At 45.4% G+C, this 24,097-nt stretch overlaps 1 protein-coding gene across 2 annotated transcripts in view; it reads right to left on the minus strand.

The window, feature by feature from the left end:
• Positions 1-18,471: 18,471 nt before the first annotated feature.
• The window catches only part of MAPK6 (mitogen-activated protein kinase 6), a 37,773-nt gene continuing 32,147 nt past the window's right edge, over positions 18,472-24,097 (minus strand). For both annotated transcript variants that reach the window (XM_087704179.1, XM_087704178.1), the window contains exons 4-6: positions 23,856-24,020; positions 21,987-22,188; positions 18,472-20,580 (exon numbers count right to left, since the gene is read on the minus strand). In XM_087704179.1, coding sequence (XP_087560305.1) covers positions 19,479-20,580; positions 21,987-22,188; positions 23,856-24,020 — 1,469 coding nt within the window. In that variant the 3' untranslated portion in view covers positions 18,472-19,478. The remainder of the gene's footprint in view (positions 20,581-21,986; positions 22,189-23,855; positions 24,021-24,097) is intronic.

The raw sequence follows: 24,097 nt of genomic DNA on the forward strand, positions 1-24,097 counted from the left end.
TGGGATTCGAGATGAGGCTGTTCCTGTTTTTCAGGGGTTGTGAAGGGACAGGACTTCTTCAGCCATTTCCCATCTCTTGCCTGTTCTCTGTACACTTCTTCCCTCTTTCTCAGAGGGTTTTCTTTGCAGGTTGTGTCCAAAACCGGGAGCCGCATTCTGGGATGAATTTTGAGTTGATTCGGGGAAGAATTTTTGCCTTTTTTTCTCCAGCGATCTGTTAAAATTAGGACGACAGCTCTCGGGATGCCACCATGAAAATTCATATCTATATGTACATCGCTCCACTGGTTCTTCTGTTTGCACATCTGTCCATTGAGTCATCTGTCATGTATCCGTCCATCCTTCTGTCCATCTGTCCATCCACCTGGCTGCCCATCAGTCTGCCCGTCAGTCCAGCCATCCGTCTGCCTCTCCGCCTCTCCGTCCTTCTTTCCATCTGTCTGTCAGTCCATCCGTCTACCATCTGTCTGTCCCTCCGCCTGTCTGTCCTTCTTTCCATCTGCTCAGTCTGTTCATCAGACCATTGTCCATCATCTGTCCTTCCTTCTTTCCATCTGTCAGTCAGTCCATCCCTCAGTCCCTCAGTCTGAGTGCAGTCAAAAGAGGTGCAGAGAAGAGCAACAAAGAGGATTAGGGGACTGGAGGCTAAAACATAGGAAGAACGGTTGCAGGAACTGGGTATGTCTAGTTTAATGAAACTAAGGACCAGGGGAAACATGATAGCAGTCTTCCAATATCTCAGGGGTTGCCACAAAGAAGAGGGAGTCAAACTATTCTCCAAGGCACCTGAGGGCAGAACAAGAAGCAATGGATGGAAACTAACCAAGGAGAGACGCAACCTAGAACTGAGGATAAATTTCCTGACAGATAGAACAATTAATCAGTGGAACGGAAGTTGCCTCCAGAAGTTGTGAACAGCCCAACACTGGAAGTCTTTAAGATGATGTTGGATAGCCATTTGTCTGAAACGGTATAAGGTTTCCTGCCTAGGCAGGGGGTTGGACTAGAAGACCTCCAAGGTCCCTTCCAACTCTGTTATTGTATTGCATAGTCCATCCGGAAAACAGCCTGAAAATGATCCAAAAAATGCCCAGGTCATTTTTCAGGCTGGTTTTGGGCCATTTTCCCGGCTGGTTTTGGCCTGAAAAACGGCACTGAAAAAGGCCTGAAAATGGCTAAAAAACCAGCCAAAACCAGCCCAAAAACAGGCATGCGTGTGCTGGCCAGCTTGTCTTCGGGTTTCTGGCCCTCCGGTACATGTACATACATGCATGTTCCAGTTTGGGCATTCAGTGCGGAAAAGGTTCACCATCACTGGTTTAGTAATACCTCTTTATAAGGTCTTGGTAAGGCCACATTTGGAATACTGCATTAAGTTTTGGTTGCAACGATGTAGAAAAGATGTGGAGACTCTAGAAAGAGTTCAGAGAAGAGCAACAAAGATGATTAGGGGGCTGGAGGCTAAAACATATGAAGAACGGTTGCAGGAACTGGGTATGTCTAGTCTGATGAAAAGAAGGACCAGGGGAGCCATGATAGAAGTGTTCCAATATCTCAGGGGTTGCCACAAAGAAGAGGGAGTCAAGCTATTCTCCAAGGCACCTGAGGGTAGAACAAGAAGCAATGGGTGGAAACTAATCAAGGAAAGAAGCAACTACGAACTAAGGAGGAATTTTCCTGACAGTTAGAACAATTAATCAGTGGAACAACGTGCGTCCAGAAGTTGTAAATGTTCCAACACTGGAAGTCTTTAAGAAGATGTTGGATAGCCATTTGTCTAAAACGGTATAGGGTTTCCTGCCTAGGCAGGGGGTTGGACTAGAAGACCTCCAAGGTCCCTTCCAACTCTGCTATTGTATTATTGTATAGTAGGTGCATGGTGAGAGCCAGCCTTATTGTGCAAAATGGTTACCAGTTCTGGATTGCCAAGCTGAAATCACCACTGGGTGGCACCAAAGCCTTGGTTTAAAATTAAAAAAAAACAACACAATCAAAGAGGATTCCTAGGATCTGGTAGGGAGCCTTAGATTAACCACCGATGATCTAGTTTGAAAGGAAGCTAAAGCCAGAGAAATTCCTTGCTGGTTAAAGAGCAGAGGTGGGTTCCTACCAGTTCGCACCTATTCGGTAGAACCAGTTCGTCAAATCTACCGAACCGGTTAGAAGAGGTTCCACCAGTGGACCCGGAAAGCAGGACACACCTACAGAAGAGGTTCCAAGTTTTTTGGAAACCCACCCCTGGTCCTTGGATATGATTATTCTACACTATCATGCTCCTATTTATAAAACTCAGGGCCTCTGTGAAAGGTAAGGATGACTACTGCGTTTGTGGTGCAATCAGAACATTGCGTGTGTTGAAGTTGTTTTAACGCAAACCAAAGATGCCTTTTAAAAAACAAGTTTACATCCTATTCTTATGCATGCCAGTGCTGTGTGTGAGGGAATTTAAGGTGGTTCTGACAAGTGTCGTCAGCATCTTCATATCCGGTCACATGGGCGGCAAGCCACTCCCATCCGGTCACATGGGCGGCAAACCACTCCCATAAAGGAGGCCACACCCACAAAGTAGGTTCGAACAATTTTTGAAACCCACCACTGTTAAAGAGATGCACTGCACCCAACGAACAATGGCATGGTTTATACTTCTGAAATGAATGGAATGGAATGAAATGAAATGGATGGAAGCTAACCAAGGAGAGAAACAACAGAACTAAGGAGAAATTTCCTGATAGTGAGAACAGTCAAAACAATGGAACAATTTGCTTTTGGAAATTGTGGCTGCGCCACCACTAAAAGCTTTTTAAGAAAAGGCTGGGCATCCATTAGTCTCAAATGGTATAGGGTCTCCTGCTTGAGGAGGGGGCACACAAAGGCCAGACAAAAAATGATGATGGACCGAAACTGAACAAGGAGAGATTCCACCTGGAAATAAAGAGGAATTTTCTGACAGTGAGAGCAATCAACCCATGGAGCAGAAGTTGCCTTCGGAAGTTGTGGGAGCTTCATCGCTGGAGGCTTTCAAGAAGAGACTGGGCTGTCATCTGTCAGAAACGGTGTAGGGTCTCCGGCTTGGGCTAGACTAGATGACCTACAAGGTCTCTTCCAGCTCTGTTAATCTGTATATATAAGATTTCCAAGGTCTCTTCCAACTCTGATGCTTCCATGTTCTAAAACTCTTGACTGGACTTCTTTGGAGGAGAAGGCAGAATGTCCCACTGAGTCAGCCTCAGCTTCTGATGACCACATAGGCAAATCCATGCTGCCTCCTGGCAGCATTTTTATGGAACGGCAGTGATTTGCCATTCTATAGCTTAAAAAGCCTAGCTAGAATTATTATCTATAAAAGCTCCATAAAACCAAACCCTCCAGCTGGAAATATAGTGGCCATTTTGGAGTTTTGCTATACACTTTGATATTCCTGAAGACTTTGGAAAATTGGCATGTAGGTTCTTCGAAGCCAGAGATATTGTCATCTCTCTTGTTTCTAGGAACACCGTTACATAATTGGGTCTCGGTTATATATTTCTCATTCCTAAAACAGGCATTTGAGGTGTATAGTGATACAGCTCTCTTGATTCAATGTAAGGTAAAGGTAAAGTTTCCCCTCACACATATGTGCTAGTCGTTCCCCACTCTAGGGGGCGGTGCTCATCTCCGTTTCAAAGCCGAAGAGCCAGCGCTGTCCGAAGACGCCTCCGTGGTCATGTGGCCGGCATGACTCAACACCAAAAGCGCACGGAACACTGTTACCTTCCCACCAAAGTGGGTCCCTATTTTTCCACTTGCATGTTTTATGTGCTTTTGAACTGCTAGGTTGGCAGAAGCTGGGACAAGCCACGGGAGCTCACTCCGTTACGAGGCGCTAGGGATTCAAACCGCTGAACTGCCAAACTTTCTTAAGAAGCCGAGGTAGCGCAGTGGTTAAATGCAGCACTGCCGGCTACTTCAGCTGACTGCAGTTCTGCAGTTCGGCTGTTCAAATCTCACTGGCTCAGGGTTGACTCAGCCTTCCATCCTTCCGAGGTGGGTAAAATGAGGACCAGGATTGTTGTTGGGGACCATATGCTGACTCTGTAAACCACTTAGAGAGGGCTGAAAGCCCTATGAAGCGGTATATAAGTCTAACTGCTATTGCTATTGCTATTTTCTGATCGACAAGCTCAGCATCTTAGCCACTGAAACAGCGCGTCCCAAAGGCAGGACTAGAAGTCAAAAATCTTCTGGTTTTGAATCTGATGGCCTTAACCATTACAGCAAACTAGTTTTTATGATCGACCTGGGTCACATTTTTCTTTCCAGTCCCACACAAAGACTGTCCCCAATTGGAAGGCACGAGACGGGTGGGAAAGTTAACCCCTAGCATTGTTGCGCGATGATTCAGTTACTGTTTAGATTTTCTATGCTCATAAAAATTCCTGAAGCAGGGACAAGGTTCCCAACCCCAGGGATATAATAAATTAAGTGGAACTAAAAACCTAGAGTGTGTCTCTGTATTGGCAAAATACATAAATGGGAATTTAGCCGTAAATTATGTGAGTATTCATGATACAACAATGCTGTTACTTTCCAGGCGGAGAAAATACATGGAATGTAGATTCTAAATTGCCACTTGTATATTCATAGATGGAAATTATTTTAAAAAAACAACAACTCCTTGTTTTTATCCTTACAGAGAAAGTCTTGCGATTCTTCACTCTCATATTTTCATAACGGACCTCCATGTGTATCCCTTGTTCCCTGCTCATCCCTACGTCAAAACATTTCTGGATGTGCTCTCAAGGACGTGAGAAAGTTTAGCTAAAACATGTTAACTATTCATTCTCGTTTTGCCGGCCACTTCCTTTCTATTTGCAACGGTTGCAGGAATTGGGTATGTCAACTCTAGTGAAAAGACGGAGAAAGGGGTGACATCACAGCAGCGTTCCAATATTGGAAGCGTTGCCCCAACGAAGAAGGGGGCCAGCCTACCCTCCAAATCACCCCAAGGCAGGACAAACAGCAAGGGATGGAAACTAATTAAGAAGAGAAGCAATAGCAATAGCAGTTAGACTTATATACTGCTTCGTAGGGCTTTCAGCCCTCTCTAAGCGGTTTACAGAGTCAGCATATTGCCCCCACAGTCTGGGTCCTCATTTCACCCACCTCGGAAGGATGGAAGGCTGAGTCAACCTTGAGCCAGTGAGATTAGAACCGCTGAACTGCTGAAAACAGTCAGCTGAAGTGGCCTGCAGTACTGCACCCTAACCACTGCGCCACCTCGGCTCTCTAGCACAGCAGCACAGAACTAGTGAGAAACTTCCTAACGGTGAGACCCATCAACCAGTGGAACGACTTGCCTCTAGAAGTTGAGATTGGCCGTCCAATCTCAAGAAAAGATCGGACAGCCACATGTCTGGAATGGTCTAGGACCTTGAGGGTGAACCTGTGGCAGCTGTGCCATGAGTGGCACGCAACACCCTCTCTGTGGCCACGCGAGCCGTCACCCTAGTTCAGTTCCACTACGCATAGCAATAGCAGTTAGACTTATATACCGCTTCATAGGGCTTTCAGCCCTCTCTAAGCGGTTTACAGAGTCAGCATATCGCCCCCACAGTCTGGGTCCTCATTTCACCCACCTTGGAAGGATGGAAGGCTGAGTCAACCTTGAGCCGGTGAGATTAGAACCGCTGAACTGCAGATAACAGTCAGCTGTATTGGCCTGCAGTACTGCACCCTAACCACTGCGCCACCTGCCTCCTGATGGCCAGCTGATCATCGGGTCTCTGCTGCACATGGGGTGCATGTGGGCAGGGCAGTGCATACGGTGGGGGTGGGGCACCATCACATTGCATTTTTGGAGTTCAGACGCCTGCACGCACGTGCATTGAGGACTCGGTCCGGAAAAGGTTAGCTATCACTGGTATAGGATCTCCTGCTTGAGCAGGGGGCTGGACTAGAAGACCTCCAAGGCCCCTTCCAACTCTGTTGTTTTGTTATTTTTCTTCTTAAAATTAAGAGCCCTTGGAAAGTTGGCTGTAAAATGTGGCAAACAGCAAGTGTGCCAATCAGGGAAGGAAGTGGAATAATAAAGCACAGCAAAACCCTGACCCAGAGGCAGAACATCTGGGCAGAACAGAACAAAACTTGCCTGCCAATTGGTCAATAGCAATAGCAGTTAGACTTATATACCGCTTCATAGGGCTTTCAGCCCTCTCTAAACGGTTTACAGAGTCAGCATATTGCCCCCAACAACAATCCGGGTCCTCATTTTACCCACCTCGGAAGGATGGAAGGCTGAGTCAACCCTGAGCCGGTGAGATTTGAACCGCCGAACTGCAGCTAACAGTCAGCTGAAGTAGCCTGCAGTCCTGCACTCTAACCACTGCGCCACCTCGGCTCTCTCGCCACCTCGGTCACACCAGCATCTTGGAGAAAGCAAACAGCGATTCCGAATTTAGAAAGTCCACGGGGCCTGATAGGACGAACTATCGGAGACAAGCATGGGGTGACATTACTTGGTGTCCTAGGCAGGGTCCCAACATTCCCCTAACTGAGCATTGTCACTCGCACTTCAGCTTCGAGATTAGCCTCCTGCTAGGAGCATTGCGCACAACAGCCGCAGCAACATATTTAGACACGGTGCATGATTCAGATGGCAGCTTGCAAGGTTTGGGTGAAGAAAAGAGATATATTTTTTTTGAGATCCCTTCAAAGCTTTGGTTCAACTCCACCGATGAATACAATAGGGCTGTATTACTATTGTCCTTCTCAACTTTCCTATTACTTCTCGCTTTGGCATATGATGACTGTAACTTCCTGTTTGCATCTTATGATTTATGTCGATTGCTTTATTTAGTATCCTATGACTCTCACTGAGGATCGTATCTTATGATTTAGGATTGTATCTTATGATCATGATTGATCCCTCGTTGCTTGCATGTACACTGAGAGTTTATGCACCGGGGAGAAATTCTTTTGGGTGTCCAATCCCATTTGGTCAATAAAGAACAGAATAGCAGAGTTGGAAGGGACCTTGGAGGTCTTCTAGTCCAACCCCCTGCTTAGGCAGGAAACCTTATACCGTTTCAGACAAATGGCTATCCAACATCTTCTTAAAAACTTCCAGTGTTGGAGCATTTACAACTTCTGGAGGCAAGTTGTTCCACTGATTAATTGTTCTCACTGACAGGAAATTCCTCTTTTATTTCCTCTGGGAATTTCTCTTGATTTCCCTCTGGGAGGGGCCATTCATCATCCACCTGTGGCCTTACTCTCAAGTTGACCCCTGTTCTTTAACTGTTCCCTTCGTCTGGCAACTCTGCGCATGAGCCCACTGGGAACAGGCTCCAGCTGTTCTTCTGCCTCACTGATGTCTGACTCTGAAGGCAGCTGATAACTGGCATACGGCCCTGTCCCTTCTCTGCCTCCAACACAGAGTCCTCCTCAGAGCCTTCCCCAGACTCCAGGACTGGCCCATCTTCTTCCCCAACCTCCTCACTGTCCAAATCTGCTGCCAGCTCTGCTGGCCCCTGGTGGGCCACGTTTTTGGTAGGTGGCAACATGTGGGTTGATTGTAAAAACGACCGCTAAAACAATGACCTACAATTGTATGTTGCCAGCACATGTCTCATAGGGTGATTAATGTGTCCTGGGTCTTTTATATCGGGGTTACAAGACCTGTACATTAATCTCTTAAATTGAGGCGTTACCTTTTCATCCTCCCTCCAATATTGAATTTCTTATGTATAATGATGGAAAGCCAGATTCCTAGAATAGTCGCTGGGATTATAAAAAGAAGAAAACCGGTATGATCTGCCAGAGGGTTCCACCACAAAACCGCGGTAGACAAAAGCGCGATCGACGAAAGGGTGTATGTGACGTCATCACAGCGCGACGAAAAAGATCGAAAAATGTAAAAATAAAGCGAAAACCTTACCCTAACCCCCCCAAACCTAACCCTAAACATAACCCTAAACCTAACCCTAAACCTAACCCTAAACCTAACCCTAAACCTAACCCTAAACCTAACCCTTAACCTAACGAAAAACCTAACGCTAACCCTTAACCTAACGCTAAACGTAACGCTAACGCTCTAAACCTAACCCTTAACCTAACCCTAACCCTAACCCTTACCTTTATGTGAATCGGCTTGCTGTAATTTAATTTTTATTTCAATTTTTCGATCTTTTTCGTCGCGCTGTGATGACGTCACATACGCGCTTTCGTCGACTGCGCTTTTGTGGAACGCGGTTTTGACGGGTCACGCTGCCAGAGACATTTAAATTAGAAAGATGAATCAATGAGATATTGATTAGCCTGTGATTATTAAGACTCAGCGTCCCAAATGGCCATGGGTTAATTTATCAAGGAATCCAAAGTTGTGGGTAAATGGTTAATGGCCTTGTCTGCATTTAGGCTTTTCGTATCCTAGAATGGAATAACAGAGTTGGAAGGGACTTTGGAGGTCTTCTAGTCTAACCCCCTACTTAGGTAGGAAACCCTACACCACTTCAGACAAATGGATATCCAACATCTTCTTCAAGACTTCCAGTGTTGGAGCATTCACAACCCCTGGAGGCAAGCTGTTCCACTGATTAATTGTTCTCACTGTCAGGAAATTCCTCCTAAGTTGCTTCTCTCCTTGATTAGTTTCCACCCATTGCTTCTTGTCCTGCCCTCAGGTGCTTTGGAGAATAGCTTGGCTCCCTCTTCTTTGGGGCATCCCCTGAGATATTGGAAGACTGCTATCATGTCTCCCCTAGTCCTTCTTTCCATTAAACTAGACATATCCAGTTCCTGCAACTGTTCTTCATATGTTTTAGCCTCCAGTCCCCTAATCCTCTTTGTTGCTCTTCTCTGCACTCTTTCTAGAGTCTCCACATCTTTTTTACATCGTGGTGACCAAAACTGAATGCAGTATTCCAAGTGTGGCCTTCCCAAGACCTTATAAAGTGGTATTAACCCTTCACGTGATCTTGATTCTCTCCCTCTGTTTATGCCGCCTAGAACTGGGTTGACTTTTTCTGCACAACACTGTCCAAGGAGAATCCATTAGCTGCTCTGAGCACCATTTTTAAGTTGTTCCAAGAATGAGCCATTTCTTCTTACATTCTCTGAAACGGAGCCGCCGCAACCCATAGGCTCACACAACTGCTGAACAACGGGTTGTGTGACTAAGAACATATTTTTAGTAACCGCTCAAGATGAGTCAATGTGGGCTTTTTTATGCTTGCAAAGACCTCCAGGGAATTCTGGCAAAGGTCAGCTTCTAGAAGAAGTTACTGACACATCTCGGTTGCCACAGAGTAGAAGTAGAACACAGCAGGGAATGGGGGGGGGGCGTTTTCGCCTTCCCCAGGATCCGGAGGCTTTCCTTGAGCCTCTGGGAGTGTGAAAACCGCCTCCCCCCGGGCTCGCTTCTGGCCTTCTGGAACTTCCTGGGGGAGGCAGTTCCCCCCCCCATTTTCCCCCTCCCGGAGCCTCCGCACAGGCCCTGCACTTACCTCGCGGCCAAAATGGGCCACGTGGAGATTCCTGGTAGGGGAGGGGTGGGTGTGGCCAGCCATTGGTAGAATTTGGAGGTTCTCCGAACCGGCCATAACATTAGCTAGGGGTTCTCCTTAACCTGGGCGGACCCGTAGCAGCCCATCACTGGCTTACAGGTCATCAACCTACATACTTACCGCCTGCAATGCTCCAGCTGCTCGGTGGAGCATCGCGCAGGTGCCATACGCTCCTTGTGCATGCGCAAAAGCCCCGATCTGTTCAAATAGCGGTAAGGAGAGCAGGCGGGTGGGTGGACCCTCCGGAGCATCGTGCCGGAATGGTGTCTGTCTGTCTGTCTGTCTGTCTGTCTATCTACCTACCTACCTACCTACCTATCATCTATCTATCTATCTATCTATCTATCATCTATCTATCTATCTATCTATCTATCTATCTATCTATCTATCTATCTACCTATGTCTGTCTGTGTCTGTCTGTCTGTCTGTCTGTCTATCATCTATCTATCTATCTAACTATCTATCATATATCTATCTATCTATCTGTCTACCTATGTCTGTGTCTGTCTGTCTGTCTGTCTATCTATCATATATCTATCTATCTATCTGTCTGTCTATCTATCTATCTATCTATCTATCTATCTATCTATCTATCTATCTATCTATCTATCTATCTATCTATCTAACTATCTATCTAACTATCTATCTATCATATATCTATCTGTCTGTCTGTCTGTCTGTCTGTCTATCTATCTATCTATCTATCTATCTATCTATCTATCTATCTATCTATCTATCTATCATCTGTCTGTCTTTTAGCTCCATTTTATGACCTTTCTTGCCATGGCTCTTAAGTGAATCCCATTGACATTGATTGTCAGGCGGTCAAAAAAAGCGGATCATATGCCCCCTAGGACACTGCAATTGTCATAAATGTGAGTCAGAGGCCAAGCATCTGATTGAGTGAACATGAGGAATGCTGCAACAGCCATAATAAGTGTGAAAAAAGGGTCGTCACATTTTTCAGTGCCGTTGTAACTTCAAAGGGTCACTAAATAAATCGTTGTAAGTCAAGGACGATATGTACGCCCTGTTGCAAAGGTTGAGAAAAACTGGCCCGTTATTCCAGCCAACCGGTTTTTATCACTTGGCGTGTGAGAACCTTGTCATAATCGCTTACCCCATCCTCAACTAGTTTCAAGTTCTCTCAGAACAGAGCAAAGATGAATCAATGAGATATTGATTAGCCTGTGATTATTAAGACTCGGCGTCCCAAATGGCCGTGGGTTAATTTATCAAGGAATCCAAAGTTCTGGGTAAATGGTTAATGGCCTTGTCTGCATTTGGGCTTTTCGTATCCTAGAATGGAATCACAGAGTTGGAAGGGACCTTGGAGGTCTTCTAGTCCAACCCCCTGCTTAGGCAGGAAACCCTACACCACTTCAGACAAATGGCTATCCAACATCTTCTTAAAAACGTCCAGTGTTGGAGCATTCACGACTTCTGGAGGCAAGCTGTTCCACTGATTAATTGTTCTCACTGTCAGGAAATTTCTCCTCAGTTCTAAGTTGCTTCTCTCCTTGATTAGTTTCCACCCATTGCTTCTTGTTCTACCCTCTGGTGCTTTGGAGAATAGTTTGACTCCCTCTTCTTTGTGGCAGCCCCTGAGAGATTGGAAGACTGCTATCATGTCTCCCCTAGTCCTTCTTTCTATTAAATTAGACCTACCCAGTTCCTGCAACCGTTCTTCATATGTTTTAGCCTCCAGTCCCCTAATCATCTTTGTTGCTCTTCCCTGCACTCTTTCTAGAGTCTCCACATTTTTCCCCCCATCTCACGGTGACCAAAACTGGTTGCAATATTGGCAAGTGTGGTCTTGCCCCATTCCAGAGCCGACACAGGACACAGCTCTGTTTCCATGTGATTCTACCAGCAAGAAACACTCAGATGCTACAGGAAGGCGGGGGGGGGGGGAATGAAAATTCACTCAACGCGACACTTCCTACCTTAATTGGAGCAACCAGCTGGCCGTCCAACTTAAGCAAACTCATCTGCGGCCCAATTGCTTTGAGCAACGCTGTTGTGCCAGTTTGCCAAAGCGCACCCCAGTCGAAATCTTTGCCTCCATCAACGCCTGAGTCATCATAAATCCGTTCGTCTGCTCATATGATTTTTCGGTCACACCAAAACTATAATTAGGGAAGTGCGAAGCAAAACACAATTGAAGTGTTTTCTTCGGCGCTTCGTGTAGCACAAGGTACTTATTTCCTACAGTATTTTATGTAAGAGGTGTGTATGTGTGGGGGGGGGAAATGTTGCTGTTTTTAGACTGCTTCCAGAAAGATCTTTTTTTTTTCTAAAAAAAGAAGAAGAGTAAAAGTTATATAATCATAATGGATTTTCACTTAATGCTGATTTGAAGGGAAAAAACATTATACGAAGAGGTTGAAAAAAATGTAGGTTTTTGAACGAGATGGCTTTTAGGAAGGTCTCCGGTAGCTAAACGGAGAGAGAAACAACTGCATTGCATCAAATTACACAACTTGTACAATTTGCTAACACACTCCGCGATCAGAGTATCATTGCAAATGCAAGCCGATTATTTGCCTTTTTTGAATGCATGGCGTGAAACCTGGTTGATGAGAAGGCCCTCTGAAAACCTTGCCCAAATTCCAGGTCTTTGGATTAAGGCAACACCACCCATTCTTGGCATCGACAAATTTGTATCATTTGGGGTTTTTCTAGAGCCGAAATAGATTTGAGGCACGGTAAACTGGTGTTGATGCAAAAGTGTTTTGGAAGCCATCTGTGATGTGATTGGAAGCATCTTTGCAGCATGAAAATAAAAAAGGAAAATTTTGCCTGAACACGATTCTCATCTGAAACACTTTATAAATGAGGTACTAAGCAGGACAAGTTTATTATTAATGGGTCAAAGGATGTAAACTTGCAATTAGTAAGGGGGGGAAAGTGAGAGGTGGGGGGAGAATATGAAAATCAAGAGTTGGGGATAATATAAAACTAGTATGCTTTGGGGGAATACCCTGCTTCGAAGATAAAACCCCTGCTTTGGAGATGATATAAAACTGGTATGCTTTGGGGGAATACCAAGGAAATAACGATAATAGAGATAATATATCTACTTTGTAGAACATACCTTTCTCATTGTTATGAAAGAGTTCAGATTTCCCACATATGTGCTAGTAGTTCCCGACTCTAGGGGGCAGTGCTCATCTCCGTTTCAAAGCCAAAGAGCCAGCGCTGTCCGAAGACGTCTCCGTGGTCATGTGGCAAGCATGACTAAACACCAAAGGGGCACAGAACGCTGTTACCTTCCCACTAAAGATGGTTCCTATTTTTCTACTTGCATTTCTTATATGCTTTCAAATTGCTAGGTTGGCAGAAGCTGGGACAAGTCACGGGAGCTCACTCCGTTATGTGGTGCTAGGGATTCAAACTGCCGAACTGCCGACCTTTCTGATCGACAAGCTCAGCACCTTAGCCAGTGAGAACAATAAAAAGGGATTCTATTTTAAAGGGCATTTACTCAGAACCTAATTACTTACTACTGGTATATTTGGATTCCATTAAATTATATTTGGCTATCACTGGCTATTGAGGCCTCTTTTTAGCTTAGAGTTTAAAAAAATGATAATATAGCAATATAGCTGATGATTATTGCTGCAGTAATCTACAGAGAACTCAACTACACAGGGAACGTGTCCGTCTCTGTAGTAAAAGCTATGCAATAAACTTGATTCAGAGGAGGGAAAAGGAAGAATCAGAAAAGAGGATTTCCACCAGCACTGCATGAAAAGCTGAAATCGGAAAAGAAGGAAAAATAATATGGCAGGAAAATTATGTACTTTCTCACTCTTCCTTTTCTCTGAGCATATCCTGGGTATTTCTATCTACTACAGGTAACCGACTTACTCAGTTCATTTAGTGACTGTTCAACGGCACTGGGAAAAGTGACTTATGGCCGTTTTTCGCACTTATGACGGTGGCAGCATTCCCCATGGTCATGTGATCAAAATCCAGATGTTTGGCAACGGACTCGACGGCTGGAATGTCCCGGAGTCAAATGATCACATTTTGCGATCTTCCGACAAGCAAAGTCTTCGGATACGCTTCAAGGCGCTAGTCGTCACTTATAAAGCCCTTCATGGTATTGGACCTGGGTACTTGAGAGACCGCCTGCTGCCAATTACCTCCAATAGACCGATTAGATCCCACAGATTAGGCCTCCTCCGAATTCCATCCGCCGGCCAATGCCGACTGGCGACTACCCGGAGGAGGGCCTTCTCTGTGGCTGCTCCGACCCTCTGGAACGAACTCCCCGTGGAGATTCGAACCCTCACCACCCTCCAGGCCTTCCGCAAAGCCCTTAAAACCTGGCTGTTCCGACAGGCCTGGGGCTAAAGAGCTTTTGCCCCCCTTCTCGAATGGTATGGTTGTTGTGCGTTTTTTAAATTTTGTATTGTTATGTTCGTCTTTTTATCCCCCTGTCTGTATCCCCTTCCCTGACTGAATTGTGAGCCGCCCTGAGTCCCCTTCGGGGAAAAGGGCGGCATATAAATGTAATAAATCCAATCCAATCCAATCCAAAGTCAGTGGGGAAGCCATGCTCGCTTAACCGCCGTCACAAATTAAACAATGGCGGTGATTCTCCTAAGAACCGTAGCAAGAAAGGTCGTTAAATGGGGCAAAATATCACTGAACAAATTGTCTTGCTCAGCCGCAGAAACCTTGGGATCAATTACACGTGTAAGGTGTAACTTTCCCAGTCTTCCTTTTTTCCCTCTTAAGGTTTCTGGGGGCATTTATACCTACTAGTTACTGTGGTAGTTTGTCTCAAGCTGGAAGACTGAAGGAGGTTATTCACTTGTCTTCAACGGGAAACATGATTAGATAAGCTCCATTCGTGGCCCTGTTCCTCTCGTCCTTGCCATCTCTTGGGGAGGAAAAAAAAGGACTTGCCAATTGAAGGTTTCCACTCGTCCACCCACGCCAACATCACCCCTTGTTCTGGGTTAAGTGCAGTGGTGGGATGCTGTTGGTTTTACAACCGGTTTGGTGAGCGTGCACTTTGCGCCATTCGCGCTGCCTAAAGCGCTTGTGCGCAGCGCCGAAAATGGAGCATTTAGAAGCTCAGCTGCTTAGCTTCCAAGTCAGCAATGGTAAGTAGAACAGCAAGTGCGAGGAATCAGTTGTGCCATGTGATTGAAATGGAGCTAGAAAGCAGGAAATAAAGGACAAGATAGGGTCAGGGTGGGGGCCAACTGATCGACGCTATCGCTTTGCCCAAACCGGTCTGAACCGGCTGAATACCACTTCTGGTTAAGCCCATTGCAAAGGGGATGACTGTTGTGGCTTGCCAGGGGCCAGTGGAGTTGGCAGCAGATTCAGAGAGTGAGGAGGTTGGGGAGGAACATGGGCCAGTCCTGGAGTCTGGGGAAGGCTCTGAGGAGGGCTCTGTGTTGGAGGCAGAGAGAGGGCCAGAGCCGTATGCCAGTTATCAGCTGCCTTCGGAGTCAGACATCAGTGAGGCAGACGAACAGCTGGAGCCTGTTCCCAGTGTGCACATGCGCAGAGTTGTCAGACGAAGGGAAGGGAGAAGGGTGGCATATAAATCCAATAAACCTAACCCTAACAGGTGAATAACAGGGGTTGACTTGGGAGTAAGGCCACAGGTGGATGGTGAATGGCCCCTCCCAGAGGAAATACAAGAGGACCGAAAGGGGAGTGGAGTTTGAAGGAGACAATTAGTTGGCATCAGCCTGAATGTGCCTGAGCAGAATTCACGGTAAATTAATAAAAGGAGTTTTTGTTGGGACCAGGATTTTGCTTCTTCCTGATCTTGGGAAGCCTAGGACAGAACAATGATTTTCAGATGTTGCAGCAAGAGAGACTTTTGTAACGTGGAAGAAATACAAGTAGCATCTTGGCGGGTGAGTGAATGTGTTAGGCAAGAGGGGAAGATCTTGAAACCGGTCAGCGGCACCCTCTCCCCATGGATGCCCATTGGTGGGAGAGTGCAAACATCATTGTACAAATGTTAGGACTGACCTCCGTGTTATCAGACGTTTAATGGCGAGATTGCTGCAGCAATGAAGTAATTGTGCCACAAACACAATGCGATGCAGTGTGTCATTCCGACATTATTGTGACCAAGAATAAATTACTCATGGATAAAGCCATGGGACAAGGACTCAGTGCAAAATGTCTCGAAAAATACTTTTTAAGTGTTCCTGCACACTCAGGAAATCCAGAGTAAGCTTTTGGCTAGGCGCAACATAGAACCAGGAAATAGCCGTAATGCATGTCCACATAACTAAGCACTTCAGATATTGTTAAGAGCCAAGGTGGCGCAGTGGTTAAATGCAGCACTGCAGGCTACTGCTAGATCAGCAGGTCAGCGGTTCAAATCTCGCCGGCTCAGGGTTGACTCAGCCTTCCATCCTTCCGAGGTGGGTAAAATGAGGACCCAGATTGTTGGGGGCAATATGCTGACTCTCTGTAAACCGCTTAGAGAGGCCTGAAAAGCCTATGAAGCGGTATATAAGTCTACTGCTATTGCTATATTGCTATTGTTATTGTTGTGGCCCACCAGTGACCAGCAGAGCTGGCAGCAGATTTGGACAGTGAGGAGGTTGGGGACGCTATCGGTTTGCCCAAACCGGTCTGAACCGGCTGAATACCACTTCTGGTTAAGTCCATTGCAAAGGGGATGACTGTTGTGGCTTGCCAGCGGGCAGTGGAGTTGGCAGCAGATTTGGACAGTGAGGAGGTTGGGGAGGAACATGGATCAGTCCCGGAGTCTGGGGAAGGCTCTGATGAGGGCTCTGTGTCGGAGGCAGAGAGGGGGCCAGGGCCGTATGCTAGTTATCAGCTGCCTTCAGAGTCAGACATCAGTGGGGCAGAACAGCTGGAGCCTGTTCCCAGTGTGCGCATGGACAGTGTTACCAGAGGAAGGGAACAGTTCAAGAACAGGGGTTGACTTGGGAGTAAGGCCACAGGTGGACAATGAATGGCCCCTCCCAGAGGAAATAAAAGAGGAGCGAAAGGGGAGTGGAGTTTGCAGGAGACAATTACTTCGCTTCATTGGTTTGTGACTCTGACACGCATTGCCAAATTTTAGCAGAATTAGCCTGGCAGCTCTCCAAGCCAGATAAGGTCTGTGACTATAAATCCTCCCTTGAAAGACTTTGCTGGATGTGAAGGAGCAGAATTCACAGTCAATTAATAAAAGGTTTTTTTTTATCAGGACCAGGAGTTTGTTTCATGCTCTCGGGAAGCCTTGGTCAGAACAGATATTGAAGGCCCTGTGAATCCCTCGTAGCATGGGACCGAGATTTCCAGGACAGGAAGAAATCTAGTAAAGATGTGGTATCTGCTGTTATCGTATTCTTGATGAGATATGGCTTAGGAAAGAAATTCATGAGGTAAATATGCACGGTAACTGTTGAAGATTTTTTTCCCAATCATGGCACCAAAAAGATGAATTCTCCTTACGGTGCTGCATTTATTCCTTTGGCCAAAACTTTGCAACTCAAGTGGCATTTCGAATGTAAAAACCGGGGGCCACATAAACGGCTTTATAGAAATGCCTCAAACTCCACGGCCCGGCGGTGCAGGTTGCGACACATTCGTCTTAAAACCAGGTGCATTTTATCCAGAGGTTCACCCCGGGTTTGAACACAAGAGAACGTCTGGATTTCAGAAGTGGGGATCAGATTCACCGGCCGCAAGGAAAGAGCCAGTACTGTGATGGTGGCCATGTGTGCTCAATCAGCACAGGTAGTCCTCAACTTACGACAATTGAGCCCGAAATGTGTTAAGTGAGTTCGGTCCCATTTTACGACCTTTCTTGCCCCAGTTGTTAAGCGAGTCGCTGCGGTTTTTAAGTTAGTAACCCTGTTGTTGTTAAGTGAATCTGGCTTCCCCCCATGGATTTTGCTTATCAGAAGGTCGCAAAAGGGGGAATCACCTCATTTGGGGACACAGGAATGGTCATAAATATGAAGCCGTAATAAGCCTCTGAATTTTGATCACATGACCATGGGGATGCTGAAGAGGTTATAACCATGAAAAGCCGTAAGTCACTTCTCCCAGTGCCGTTGCAACTTTGGACGGTCACTAAACGAACTGTTGTAAATCAAGGACTACTTGTACTGGCAACTTTAAGCCGGGCAGACTTCGGCTCCCAGAATTCCCCAGCCAGCAAGTTCTTAAAACTGTGTTAAAAAAAAAACAAATGTAAGGAAAACTTTCCAACTTTGGTTGCTTATAAAAGGGGGCCCTGTGTCCAGTTTCAAAACCTCCAAACAGGCGGTCGAAATTTTGGCTGCTCAGGTGGGGAAGATCATCGCGAGTTCTACCTGAGGCATTCACCTGTGGAGACCAGGAGATTCGTTTTTTTGCTGGCCGTGTTTTATTGGTTCGTATCTTTGAAACAGGGGAGCCAATGGTATACATACGTTTCCCAAATATGAAAGCAAAAAAAAAACCCCACCCGCCGCGGATTCCCAAATCCAGAAGGCAAAACGAACTGCCAGAAGATTGAGATGCTACATGCTACATTTAACGTAATTAATACTCATGCTTATTTGGGGAGGTGAGACCAAAAAAAAGAAAAAAAAAGCGTCATTCGTTAAAAAAAATACAATTAAAAACAAAAGGCCTGACCATATAGAACTTTAACCTACAGTCATGTTGTACCTTGTTTCCATGTACACAACGAACATTAAAAAAAATTGTCTCTTTTTTTTCCAAATAAAATAAAATAACACAATTAAGACGTCTAGGAGCATTTTGGGATTAAAAACAATTCCTAATTTCTTTTGGGGAGAGAGAGAGAAAAAGAGAGAACGAGAGAGAGAGAGAGAAAGAGAGAGAGCACACACACACCCCCGAGATTGCAAATTCCTATACACATTTTACTTGAAGGGAAATCTCTCTTTTTTTAAAAAAACTCACACACGGATCACCTCAAAATAAGGGGGTGTTATTTCATCTCTATTTCAGTTATGTAGGCAACAAAACTAACAGTGCTAGTAAGAACTTCATCTGTAAAGCAAGTCCAAAAGAATTCGACTTTCTACCGTTACAGAAAATATAATCTGCTCAAATAAATAAAAACGCTGCATATTAACATTTCCACTATAAAGTATGCATACCGGAATATTTATAAATATTGAACGTTGTTGTTTTTTTCCCCCCTTCCTTTTCTTCTTCTTCTTCTCCGTAATAACCACCTACTACAATAATGCTGGCTAAATATGATAAGCACTAGGGTCGAAATTGAATATTTGCCACATACTGCGGTTACCTTGAGGTAGATCACAAACATGCGTACCAAAATTTCTGCATTTCATGTACAGTTGCTGCTGGTATCATGTGTTGAAGAAATGTGTACAGTATGAAAAAATTCTAAAATACATATGAATGGAGAGGGGGGGGGCGGAAATGTTTTGAGGGGGGGGGGAAATATAGATTATTTTTTCTCATGCAAACGATGGATGTGGTGTGGTTTCAAGGCAAGATTGTTTGTTTGTTTTTAAACTCTGCAAAAGGACGCGTTGTCGATAAAAAGAGTGTTTTCTACGGGGTTTTAGTGCATTTCTTTCGTATTACTCCTCTAATTTTGCATTGTCAAGAATCTTTTTCTTTCTTACTTTTTTTTTCTTTTCCTTTCTTTCTTTTTTTTTTAATATACCCTCGGTGTGCAAAACGACATGCCAGTTTTAAAAAACAAAACATCGTCATGGTTTAAGGGAGGAGGGGGAAAAAAAGGAAAATTCGGATCGTTAAAAACAATGGTAAAACGGGGGAAACTATAAGGAAATCCATAGCAAAGTTACATCATTTGATTTCAAGTAAAAAAAAGAGAAAGAAATGACTACTTGTAATAATAATAATAATAATAATAATTAAAAAAAAAAGGGAACACATTTCGCGAGTACAAAAAAGAAAAAGGAAGAAGTGTCTGCTGTTTTAGTTCAGGTGTTTCAAAATGCTGCTGTAGGCCTTATGGGGGATCTGAGGAGATGACTTCACAGCAGAAGGAGTGAGGGTGGCCTGCAAGGATTTTAAGGGTGAGCCAACCGGGGTGGGAAACTGGGGGATAGCTATAGCTTCAAGGTGCTTGTTAAAGAGAAATTCTCCGCTATTACTCAGAAAGTTGCCCTCTCTTTCGTTCTCCCCGGGCTTCCCATCTTCGGCTGGCTCAACTTCTGGAGTTTCGGGCTCTTCCTTCCTGCTAAAGAACCTGTCGAGATAACTAGGGTAGGGGGGGTTCTCCTTCTCCATCTGCTCGTCCTTCCTGACCTCGCAACAGAACTGGTCTATCAGGAAGCACTCCTCCCCGCCGCCGCCGCCGCTGACCAGCTGGCCGTCCCACGAGTTTTGGTAGAGGGCCTCCAGCTGGGCCAAGTTGGCCATTCCTTTCTCCTGCTTCTCCCTGCTGACCGACTTGGAGATGCCTTTGGGCTCTAGGTGGGACACCGAGCTATTGAGGTCGTTCAGCTTATCGACCGCAGCCGACTCGTGCTGCAGGCTCAGCTGAATCGTCCCCGCTATGAAGGAGTCGAAGTCAAAGGCTTGACTCTTCTCCTTCTCGGCCAGCTGCTGGGACGCCTCCTTGAGCGCTATCTGAGCTTTCACCCAGCCGTTCTTCTCGCACTTGGACTTGCCTTTCTTATCTGACTTCTCTTTACTCTGCTCCTTCCAGTTAGAAAGATCTATGATCAGCTTGGGCTCATAGTAATGGTTCACTTCGCTCTCTCGCCAGACTAAGTTATCTAGGTAGGAGGTGGACCTCATTTTGTAATTACAGGTATGGTTACACTCCAGATCGCAATACTTGTTCTCGTGGTGATCTGGGTACGGCCAACAAGGCTCGGTGGAGAAGTGGGTGTCGAAAGCTGGGTCTTCGAGGTACTTTTCGCGGTCGCCGTCCAAGTATTTCCGCGGGTCCACCTGCACTTCCTCCTCGTCGGTCCCATCCGACAGAGCCCTCGGATCTCGCTGGACTTCGTCGGCGTCGAAGTTGTTGTGAACGGGCCATTCTTGGTCTGAGAACTGGCTGTCGTGATACCTGCGATAATGAGCCAAACGATAAGCACCCGTTTACTTTTTGGACGGATACCGTATTTTTCAGAGTATAAGACGCACCCTTTTCCCCTCAGAAAAGAGGCTGAAAGTCTGGGTACGTCTTATACATTGAGTACAGCCTTTTTGCCACCTGAAACCCCACCCCTGTCACCAAAATGGCTGTGCACAGCCTTTAGGAGGCTTCCAGAGTGCTCCTGAGTGCTTGTTATGTTTCATTTTTATTTTTTGTCTATACCCCCTTCCCTGATTTGAATTGTGAGCCGCCCTGAGTCCCCTACGGGGGAAAAGGGCAGCATATAAATACAATAAAATCAATCAAAATCAAATCAATCAATCCTGGGGGCTGGGGAGGATTAGCAATGACCGAATAACGGGCCATTTTTTGGCTCAATTTTGCCCCTCCAGCCCCCAGGAGCATTCTATAAGCCTCCTAAAGGCTATCCATGCCCTTTTTTTTTTTGACAAGAAACGGGCCCATTTTTGCGAAAAACAAGGTTTTTTTGCTCATTTGGTGGGGGGGGCATCCCCTCAGGAGCATTCTATAAGCCTCCTAAAGGCTATTTGTGCTCTTTTTTCAAAAAACAAATGGGCCCATTTTTGCAAAGTCTGCAGAGTGCAAAACCTTTTTTTTTTTTTAATTTGCCTCTTCAAAACCTTGGTGCATCTTATACTCTGCTGCGTCTTATACTCCAAAAAATACGGTAAATGCCCACGTTTTTAAGCTTAATAACCGGCTATGTGAATTTTTCGTGGTTTTAATTTGGAAAACTATTCAGTGATAGCACACAGGTAGTTTCCGAGTTGTGACCAGTCACTTTAGTGACCATTTGAGTCCATTACGAGACACACCAGCTACTTACAACCGGATTTCGCTTAACTTCTGGGGCATTTGCTTAATAACCGCCACAAAAAGTGCTGGGAAATTCGGATTTGGGTCACTTGATGCCTTGACTTACAACTGCAACAACTAGTGACTATTTCAGAGCTCAGTTACGGGCGTACGTCAAGGACTTACTTAAGAAAATACCTGGTCCTAAAGATACCCTGAAATGTTTGCTCCAGATGCATATTTTAGCAGCATCTAATGCCACGTGACATTCTACTACTTTATTAATAGTATTATTCACTACAAGTGTCCAGTATCATCTTCATTTAACGACCCCATAATCCCTTGCAGGGTGGAGCCGAGCGTTTACTGGCCAGATGCCTTTCCTGTTGCCAGGGCGGAGTTATATTCGGCAGGTATATTCTCAATGTGCCCAGAGAGAGAAATACCTGCCTCTATCTAGGATTGAACTCACAGCCTCCTGATTGTGAGGAGAGAGCTCCACACTCTAGGCCACCACACCACTCACTACAAGGGTCCGGAATGATTTCTCAAAAGCTTACCTTTCCCAGTTATAGACGTTGCTGTGACTTTCATCCATCAGCAGAATGTCATCTACTTCATCCTCAATGTGGAAAGGATGACTTGAAATAGGCTCATCAGTTGGGAAGGAATAAATACTCATGTAAGGGTGAGACAAAGCTTCTTCCGCTGTCAATCGGTCCATGGGACTGAAGGTCAGTATTTGTTCCAGGAAGTCCAAAGCTAAAGAGGATAAATCCAATTTTTTTAAAAAAATAAATAAATCACATGAACAGAATATGATGATGACATCTTTTATTATCACAAGTGTGTTTCACATTTCCGAAAACCACAACGATAATAACAATAGCACCTATATACTGCTTCGTTGTGTTTTACAGTCCTCTCTAACCGGTTCAGAGTCAGTACACTGTCCCCAACGATCTGGGTCCTCATTTTATTGACCTCAGAAGGACAAAAGGCAGAGTCAATCTTGAGCCGGTCGGGATCGAACTCCTGGCAGTGGGCAGTTAGCTTGCAATACTGCATTCTAACCACTGGGAAGGAAGGAAAGTAGGTAGCGATAGAACTTATATACTGCTTCACAGTGCTTCTACAGGCCTCTCTAAGCAGTTTACAGAGTCAGCCTGTTGCCCCCCAACAATCTGGGTCCTCATTTTATTGACCTTAGAAGGATGGAAGGCTCAGGTCAACCTTGAGCCGAACAGGACTGAACTCCTGGCAGAGAGCTGAATTAGCCTGCAATACTGCATTCTAGCCTACTGCGCCACCACAGAGTTAATGATTAAAACGTCATGCAAACAAGTTGCCTTTTCTTTTTCTCTTCCTCATAACATTGTGGCATTTGTGTTAAGCATCTGTTTGGCTACCTCTCTCATTGCTATAACGAGCAACAAATGTGATGGGAACGACAGAAAACAAAACCCACAGATAATAGGGGGCTGGCAACGAACCAAAGGAACAGTTGCAGGCTTAAAATATCAAGACATGGTGAGTTCCTGAACACGGTAGCCTGTAATACGCTTACGAAATACTGGTTCACCTGGTAACAGTGGTGAGACTCAAATAATTTAACAACCGGTTCTCTTCCTTAATGACCAGCTGGGTAGGTGTGGCTCGGTGATCATGTGACTGTGTGGGTGTGGCCAACTCAACGTCACTAAGGTCGATGGGCGCTTCGCCTTAGCTGTTGCAATGTCATAAGGGTTAACCAGAGAGGCAGTTTCTGTAAGCAGGGCAATAAAGATCAGGCTAGAAACAACACCAGAATGTTTCCTTCCTGCCTTCCTTACAGGATTAGCCCTGTGAAGTGGAAAGAAAAAAAAGGAGATTTCTTCCAACAACCGGTTCTCCGAACTGCTTAAAAAGTTACCAACCGGTTCTCCCGAATAGGTGCGAACCGGCTGAATCCCACCACTGCCTGGTAAGCTACCTTTCCCCCGTTAAAATATCACCTGCAGTAGCTGGGAAGAACCACTTGCCAAAGCTGCCTTTCTTTTTTAAGCCACAGATGATGAGTAATACAGGATGTGTTGAAAAGAAAACATATGTGGGGAGACAGAAAGCTCACTGCACATTATGATGCAAATGTTTCAGCCCTTTACGGAGAACAAGTCAATCCCCTCCACGCGGAGTGCTGAATTTCCGCTGTAATTCTTTGGAGTTAACAGCACCAGGGAAATAATAGATGCATACATACATTTAGCTCCAGGATGTTCCAGAACTGGGGAAAGAGCGATATAAGGTATGCCCAGAGGTTTGTTCCTTGTACACTGTGCACCACAATGGTCAAAGTCACCCTGGCCACAGGCTCAAAACCGAACGTAAACAAGGAGGAGTGGAGGAGGAAGACAACAACAACAACAACAACAAAGAGGCGGCTGTGTTACCTTCAGGGCTGACGCCTGGGAGCAACTGAGTTAAAGGTTTGTGTGGCTCAGTCATGTCGTTTTTAATGTAAACTGGGATTACACTGAGCAGCTCCTGGCGGTCTTCCTCGTGAACGACGGGAATCGATTCCAAAATCAGCTGCATTTGTTCAAGTTCATGGGCACCTGGAGAAGCAGACAAGAGGCAAACGTCAGCTGCGTTTGAGAATATGCCAACTCAAGGTAGGATGATTTATCGAGGG

The sequence above is a fragment of the Thamnophis sirtalis genome, unplaced genomic scaffold (genome assembly GCF_051295495.1).
Source record: "Thamnophis sirtalis isolate CommonGarterSnake01/CBP01778 unplaced genomic scaffold, rThaSir2_p1.2 scaffold_2, whole genome shotgun sequence".
NCBI lineage: Eukaryota > Metazoa > Chordata > Lepidosauria > Squamata > Natricidae > Thamnophis > Thamnophis sirtalis.